Below are 8,581 nucleotides of genomic sequence, written 5' to 3' on the forward strand. Positions count from 1 at the left end.
CTCAAAAACAGATGGCGCCAGCAAGAAAACACTTCGATAAGAGTAACTCAATTTTTTGTGGTGTCCTCTAGAGACCGCTAGTAATACTCAAAACTCCCGCCACATTGGGCATTTTTTAATATTATTATTTGAAAATATCAAATTTCTATATTTAAATTGACATTATTTCTAATATTTTCATTATTTACTTCAATTATCTGTAAAAATTTAAACAAAAATAGTCCTGAAAAATGAAATTTGTACTTTCTTCTTGTAGTAAATAATTTCCATAGTAGAACAAAAACTATGATTCGTATTTTTTATAAACTAATACAATTACAAAATACACAAACTTCCTGTTGTACAAACTATGACTATCGAAAATAAACGCGTCATTAACTATCCATGGTTGAATGCCATTTTATGTTGGCTCCAGAAACGAAATAATCCTGCGTTCTAAAAATAGCTATCACAGGATCTGTGCAAGTTTTCTCCTATATCCCGTCCTACTTTAGTTTTTCCTAGATAAGTAAGATGTGGCATGGCAATGATTTACAAGATGGAAATGATTTTTTTTCTGATCGTTGTTCCTAGTATTACAGTGAGATATGTAAAATGTACCCCACAAGGAGAGGAGTAAGTAATTTAAATTGCCTCTTTAGTCAACTGAAAATTGCTTATGTTCACAACCTAACTTTATTGATGTTGGTATAATAAAATCTTTCCTTAAGGGTGGCGAAATGGGCAAATGAAATAGGAAATGAGTTGTGGATGTTAGGAAAAGAAGTGACAAAAATCAATGAAATTGAACAGGTAAGGAATAATATTTCTTTATTTAATATCTCATTAACAAGTATTTCATATAGAAATATGCATTTTTAAACGCAAGAGTGGGAGAAAAGGACCCCGCAAGCCTATTAGCTGAGATAAAATCAAATATTTTAAGAATGATGGATAGAAAGATGGATGCAATAAGGGTAAATCCATTAACCCAGGTCATATTCCTAACACACACTTTGCGATTATTGTAGTGCATACAACAAGAGGCAGAAAATAGATCAGAAGATTTCTCCTATCTCCATGACGTCTCGTTTAAATATTACAATTCTAGATGGTCACCTATAGAAGGAAATGATTTCATTAAATTATCAAAATCCCTAAAAAAGCATCGACATATGTATTTAACCATGACACTTAATAATGATACCCATTTTTACAATTTACCAGTGAACACCACTCATAGTTCTGTTCACGTTCCAACCAATGTATATGATAAAGGTGTAGTAAACTCCGTTGATGTCCAGTTATATGCCTTCAGTTTAAACTCCACCTGAAGTTAACTTCAAGATTACAATAGTTAGTTAATTGGACATTCGTGAAATCTAAAGCTTAGAATTCGGGTCAGGTTTAAACTTTGTCTGGCCTATCTGGCCTTAAAGTTAAAAAACACGCTGGCTAAGGCAGGTCCAAGCCGATCGCGCCGCGCTACACCGCCCTGTTAAATTCGTTTTTGCGCAACCCGGCGTGTTAACTTTGAACGATGATCTACGCTGGAACGCGCTTAATTGGAAAATTTTGCAAGAAGAACGAACGCGATCCAGCAAGTATCAGTACATGAAGGAAAAATGTTTGTTGGTGCAATCTTCTTTTAGACAGGGTTGCAAATACTGTCTGTACAGTGTTGAGTTGAGTGACCGTTGATTTTAATTAAAATAGTGCGCATCAACTGCAACAAAGCCCAGAATCAATTTTTTGTTTAAAGTATTTTGTGTTGATCAGCGCTACACTGCGTAATTCAACGTGGTATTTCAAAACGTGACACAAATCGACTCAGTGCGGCACATTCGGTCTGGACCCACCTTAACATGAAACAAGGTTCCACGTAGAAGGCGAAAATTTCCTGAAGGAAATTACCTTGCAGTTAAATTTAATAGCCTCATCATTAACACACCATAAAAATACTTTACAGAGGATAAGGCTGCTGAAGCCATCCAATGGTCAGAAGCATTGGACAAAGTTTTTGCGCAAAATTATAAATCAGATCCAGCTCTATCTTGGCAATACTTTGGAAGTTCCACTGGAATTATGCGACATTATCCAGGTAGGTAAGGTAGATGTGTGAGGGAATGATTTTGCACTCAATAAGTTGAATTCCAGCTATGCACTGGGTCGACAAAACGGAAATAAAATATTTATTTGATTGTCGCATTCGCACGTGGTTTATTGAAGCTGCAACATGCACTAAAGACGTTGTTATTCTCATTGATAACTCCGGCTCTATGGATGGTAAAAGAAATATTTAAAACTTCCCCAATATACAGTGTGTTCATTTAAAAAGTTTTCATCCTAATAAGTTCAGAACGAAAAAAGATATTGAAATGCGATTTGTGGGGATTTTAAATGTTGTAAAGGGGAACATTTTTGGCAGGAAAAGTGTTAATATTACTCACATCCTTTTACCCCCAGTCACCTCAACTGTAGAATCTCAAATACCTCTCTACATCGCTATGTATGTTATATTAAAGAGCATTCAAAATGTATTATTTTAATGTAAATATTATTAACATTGATAAAGTTGTTTTCGAGAAATTTGTGAATAACTAATTGCAATTTTTTAATTTAATTGTTTAATATCAAATTCAATGTCTTTATGACAAAAACAGGAAATATTCTTGAAAAAATACAAATTTAAAAATAAATGCATTAAATCTACACATACTTCCCCATTTATTTTTTAAATAAAGGTGTAATCTTTTTTTGACCTGTTCGTGGACTCTTCTGATAATTTATTCAGGAGATTTTGCCGGCCATTCTGTTATACTTTTCTTGCCAATCCACCACCAGTTCAAGATCTTTTGTTATTTTGTGTTTAGAACTAAATGAAATTCGGGTTTGATAGGACACTCTCTTTAATGATGTACATAGTTGGGTGTAACACCCTGTAACTACTTCATTTTACGTTTACTATAGATCCAGTCTTTCTAAATTTCTTCAATAGATGTGTAATGTAAATATGCGAAACATATTTGTCAGGATGTCTCCCACTGAATACCGCCACGGTTTGTTTAGGAGATTCATTATTCGCACTATAAATTAATACAATTTTAACTCTTTCTTTTATGAAATAAATAATTTTTAATAATCTAACATTTTACTTAGAGTGGTAAATTATTTGTTAATTATTAAACAATAATATTCAGATCTAATTGAGTTCTGATAAGTTTATTTATGTTAAAGAATTGTTTTTTTTTAATTTCTCGAAAACAACTTTATCAAATTTATAATTATTTACATAAAATAAAAATCATACAATTCTAATATCCTTTAATATGAGGTACATATCAAAGTAGGGCGTCCTTTAAGATCCTGAAATTAAGGTGTCTAGGGGTGGGCATTCCCTGGCGAACTGGTGCTGCCAAAATTGTTCCCCCCTACAATCTTTAAGCTCCCTTCAAACCACATTTCAGTATGTCTTTTTGTTGTGAACTTAATAGGATGATAAGTTTCTAAATGAAGACACTGTATAATAAATATCTATAATTCATTCTATAGGATGTCTCAGTAATTCTGTTACAAGGCGATATCTCTGTTAGGGTTATAAATACTACAAACATTTTGGGGGAAAATTTTTTGAGTTTGCAGAAATACATTATGTGGTGAGAGTTTACTCTTTTTATTACTTCTGGTTACAGTGGAAGTAAGTGTCATCTTCCTTATTTCAAATAAACCACCCTGTCTATTTTTACACTTTTCGATACCACACATTAAAGTGATTAAATCATTATTAGGTATCCCTATTCCTGAACCTTACGTTTACGCTTTTCTAATACTAATGCTATGACTACGGAATGACTAACCATTTTTAATCAAATTTGCAAGTTTCAATGTTAAATTATAATAATTCGAAACATGCTTGTGAGCTTTGTAACCAGTATGGCTGGTTTTTTGGCAAAATAGCGCAGTCAGCAATAGTAATCACTTCTTTAGTCATTATCGTGAAAAATGATAAAAATTTTAAATCTAGAAATAGGGACATCTAATAATTATTTAGTCACTTCAATGTGTGGTATCGAAAAATGCGAAAATAGACAGGGTGGTCCGTTTGAAAAAGGGAAGATGGTATTGACTTCCAGTGTAACCAAAAGTAATAAAAAGAGTAAACTCCCAGCACATAATGTGTTTCATCAAACCAAACAATTTGTTCCCAAAACATTTTTGGAGCATCTCTAACAAGAACGGAGATATGACCTTATAACAAAGTTACTAAAACACCTTGTATGTAGGTATGGGCAAGCACATTGCTTCGCTTACAGCAAACAGCATCTTAGATACTTTCTCCAATAACGACTTCGTCAATGTAATGAACTACTCAGAATCCACAAATTATATAGTACCATGCTTTGAGAACAATCTGATTCAAGCTACCAAAGAAAATATCCACGTATTTAAAGACGCTATTGCTAGATTGCTCCCGAATGGAAAGACTAAACTGGATCAGGCCTTGGAGAAGGCTTTTGGGCTCCTCAGCCAGGTATTGTAAGTGGATGTTCTATGAACTGTAACTATAGCCTTAAAGTTGTAGTATCGAGCTAGACGAGGGTGTGTCAATGAGAACAGCACCAAGTGTAACCAAGCTATAATGATATTAACAGACGGAGTTAATGCTAACTACAGTCAAACTGTGATGAAACACAACCATTTAAATGGGGGCGATAGCATTCCTGTTAGAATATTTACTTACCTTATTGGCCAGGAAGTCAGTAATGAGGAGGAGCTAAAGTGGATGGCTTGTGCGAATCGAGGTTTGTGATTAGAGGGCAATAATTGCAAAACGTCTCTGCCTATTTATCCAACAGGCTTCTACACCCATGTGCAATCACTAGAACAAGTTACAGCTTCAGTACTGCAATACATTTACGTTGTTGCTAGGCCTCTGGTGTTACAAGGAGAAGATCATCCAGTTTCATGGACTCATGCCTATGCAGATGTGACCGTAAGCCTATGAACTCATTAGAGCATTTGCATGTTTTCATTAGCTCTCTTTTAGTATGATGATAAAACTGACACGACTATAAATGAGCCCTATAGGCTATTAACTTCAGCAGCTATTCCATGTTTTGACAGGAAAATTAATAAAATGAACGATACTAGGACTGCGGAGTTGCTGGGAGTTGCTGGAACCGACGTTCCAATAGATGAGTTTAGAAAACTTACTCGTCCTTACAAAGTATACTTGATTGCATCTCTTTTGAAGCTCTCTATATGTGGAATTTTCTAGATCGGAGTAAACGGCTATGCTTTCATTATCAGCAACAATGGTTACGTCTTGATGCATCCGGCATTGAGGCCTGTTTTTGAAGGAACTGAAAAAGAAAACTATAACAGCATAGATTTAACGGAAGTAGAGCAGCATACTGGGGCTAGTCTGCCTCGTGAGATGAGTGAAACTGTGCTGCAACTCCGCTCAGCATTAGTCGATGGTTTGGAAGGTAGCATTCATAACATTTTACTCAATTACCACTTTGATGACAATAGAAGGGTGTCAGAGGAAACCTATGATTATTACTATACACATCTAGACAAATCTCCCTTTTCACTGGCTATTGCCATTCCCAATCGTTATGGAAACTACTCTCTAGATGTAGGGGATGAAATTCAGAAGAATAGACATACTGGAGAAAATCTTACGTCGTTTTTTAGGGGCAAGTGGAAAGTGCACCCTAAATGGTATAGAATTATGTTCTTTTCTATTTATTTATGCAGCATTAATCGAACGTTCTAGGGTGTATTGCAAATATCATTACTTAGAGGGACACGAGTTTAAAACTCCCGAGGAAGAACTTATTCACTTTTTGGGGAAAATGTATGATATGGACTTTAAATGGGAACGTCAATATGAAACCCCGGATTCAGAGGAGGACGTTTTGGATAAGGGTTTGTGAATTCTTGTTATTCTGAATCAAATAAACATTTGCCTTGCAGTTGAGTGCGGTAGGAAAACTCTGAAAGATGACGATTATTACTGCGATAAGCAGCTAGTGCAACGACTTATATTCGATGCCCGAAACACATATGAACCCTTCAAGGAGAGATGGACATTCCAATCAACGTCCGAAAAGAATTTATTTGATAAATACAATGTTACTCTTAGATTTGTAGCCACCATGAGCGGCCTCACGAGATGGGACTACATTTACGATGACTACGCTAAATCCAAGACAAAAGGAAAGTAAGGGACTGTCAATTGTGTAGATCTATACGCTAAGTTGGGTGGTTTTAGAGAGTTCGGCGATTTAAATCCCAGAGCAATAGACGAAAAATGGTACAAAAGCGCGGTGCTACAACATCAATATGACACAGAATCCTTTGTCTATTCCGTACCGTTTGTTGGTGGCAATGACACGCTTGTAACTGGAAGTTACGCAATATTTGCTAAAGATGCAGGAATTGAAGCTCCAGGATCTGTAGTAGGGTTCCAATTCTCTCAGTCCAATCTACAGTCCAAGTTCCTAGAAGTATCTGCAAGGCCCTCGGTATTAGAAATTAACTATTAAAAATTTATTAATAAATATAATGATTTCAGAATCAATGCTTCAATCAATGCAAAAAATGTGGGGAACAGCTAGTATGTTACGTAGTTGATAGTTCCGGCTATATCATAGTGTCAGAATCAAATGATACTGGCAAGTTTTTTGGGGAAATTGAAGGAGACATTTTTGCCTCTATGCTCAGCGAAAAAATCTTTGTTAAGAAGACGCTTTATGATTACCAAGCTCTGTGTATTTTAAACAGCACTGACGAAGCTAGTTCTAGTACTCGGGTTGCTACTGTAAGAACAAGAAAATTATACTATAATCTTTTGATCCTTTAAAAGCTAAATATACTTTCAGCCAATTTCTGTTTTAACATCAGTACTTCAGTGGATTCTGCTCAGGATATTTTACACTATTACAGAGCTGAGTTTGTTTCAAGTCATAGACCCTTTTGTGACTTTTGCCCAGGAGATTCTTGATAATGAGAATCAAAAATATGACGAAAGTGAAGTAAATGATGAGAACGATGAAGAGCACGATAATGAAAATCACAACGATGACGACGGAGAAGATGAAGTCGAGGAGCCATCCACTGTTGCCAATCCCGCAAACAAACTTTTTTCCTGTGAAAATAGAATCAACTTGTTCATATTGCAACAATCTCTTTTCATTAAAGACAACTTTCATGGAGAGTTGATAGCTGCGGATCGGTAATACTTAATTCCATTCCTAGATTTAATTTTTAGAAAATATTTTAGGAAATATTATGTAAAACGCATACCTAATAGCAACTTGGTATTCGTCGCTGCAGATGTTCAAGCTAAAGAGGTTGTGAAACCACGATTTACAACAAACCCTGAGAGAATATCGAAAATCCCTGTGTGGACTTATGAAGAGATGAATGACACTCTTTTGCCTTGCCAGAAATTGTATTTGAACTCTCTTCCGCGAAGGAGACTCAGTGGATGTTATAATGAACACTACTTGGTCGGTAAACTGATATTTTATTGCTGATTCCTACAGCGTGTTTTTACAGGAATATGAAATTGAATCTTGCGGAAGAGCCTCGTCAATGACTCAAATAACCTTAAGTCTGGTTTTTATTCCCCCTATCTTAAACTTTCTCAGAATAATGTAATTAAACAAAATAAATATCTAATTCGTTGAGCTTGGAGTTAAACTTTATAAAGTGGAACTCGAACCTCTGATCATGTAACAGGTTTATTTTGTTGCAAATTCTTAAAATTTTTCTAAATTTTGGGATTAGGGCTGCATCAAAGATACTCACAGTGACACGTTGGAATTTTCACACATCTCTCAGTAAAAAAACTCAAGAAATATCAAATGTTTACCTCATCAATTTCGCTCGGATACATTGAGCGAAGCAATTTCTCGTAATCAGACTTTATGAAGCAAATCTGCGCCCTTAATCCCGTGAAAACTGAAACTCCATTCAAAAGAAGTTGATATTTCTCTGTGTTATAGAACATTGAAATGTGTAAATCGAGCTTCTCATAAGATTGAGTTATAAATATATGGCAGTTAAAAAACTCCTTTCCTTGATTGCTTATTTCAACCTCATGAATCAAATCCATCACCCAATCATAGTGTTCACAGCTCATGATTTCTGATACAAAAATTACCTTATTAAATCCAAATAGGAAATTATTTCGAAGACATCATTTAAGCAAACACCAACCTTTTTGCAGGCGATTGGCTCAGAAGCCCACAAAATACTGATAACATTTTTAAGCACTGAGGCAAGTTCAACATTAACGCCAATAAAAACTACCACATAAAACATTCTCTAATTTTCCAATGTCACCCCATAAGGCCCTTCAATGAGAATTGGGATTTGCGCGGGATGTTCTAAAATTTCCTGCTTTTGTTGCTCACTAGAGTGACTCAGAGATATACAAATGCACAGCTACGTCTTGATCGGTCTCAAAAACAATCTAAATCTATCACTAACTTTAGATTTGAAACGTGACGTGTAATCACTGGCCCATTCCATATTGAAAGATTTGCGGACGTTTTAGGTACATAATTATAGTTTTTAAACAATATTT

General features: G+C 35.2%; 1 protein-coding gene across 5 annotated transcripts; it reads left to right on the forward strand.

The window, feature by feature from the left end:
• Positions 1-441: 441 nt before the first annotated feature.
• Ca-Ma2d (Ca[2+] channel Muscle-specific alpha2/delta subunit) lies at positions 442-8,065 on the forward strand. Of its 5 annotated transcripts, XM_066299303.1 has the most exons (18): positions 442-615; positions 711-792; positions 846-956; positions 1,011-1,257; positions 1,949-2,080; positions 2,137-2,265; positions 4,263-4,510; positions 4,562-4,781; positions 4,836-4,972; positions 5,027-5,206; positions 5,258-5,706; positions 5,762-5,913; positions 5,962-6,208; positions 6,260-6,512; positions 6,563-6,808; positions 6,870-7,222; positions 7,271-7,499; positions 7,549-8,065. In XM_066299303.1, exons 1-18 carry the CDS (start codon positions 521-523, stop codon positions 7,648-7,650), a joined length of 3,612 nt encoding a protein of 1,203 aa, XP_066155400.1. In that variant the 5' UTR covers positions 442-520; the 3' UTR covers positions 7,651-8,065. The 5 variants fall into 5 exon arrangements, with proteins under 5 accessions (XP_066155400.1, XP_066155401.1, XP_066155402.1 ...); XM_066299304.1 differs by lacking the exon at positions 2,137-2,265; XM_066299305.1 differs by lacking the exon at positions 442-615 and having other exon boundaries at positions 725-792; positions 834-956.
• The last annotated feature ends 516 nt before the right edge of the window (positions 8,066-8,581 follow it).

Source organism: Euwallacea fornicatus, chromosome 33 (assembly GCF_040115645.1).
Source record: "Euwallacea fornicatus isolate EFF26 chromosome 33, ASM4011564v1, whole genome shotgun sequence".
In the NCBI taxonomy this organism is placed as follows: Eukaryota; Metazoa; Arthropoda; class Insecta; order Coleoptera; family Curculionidae; genus Euwallacea; species Euwallacea fornicatus.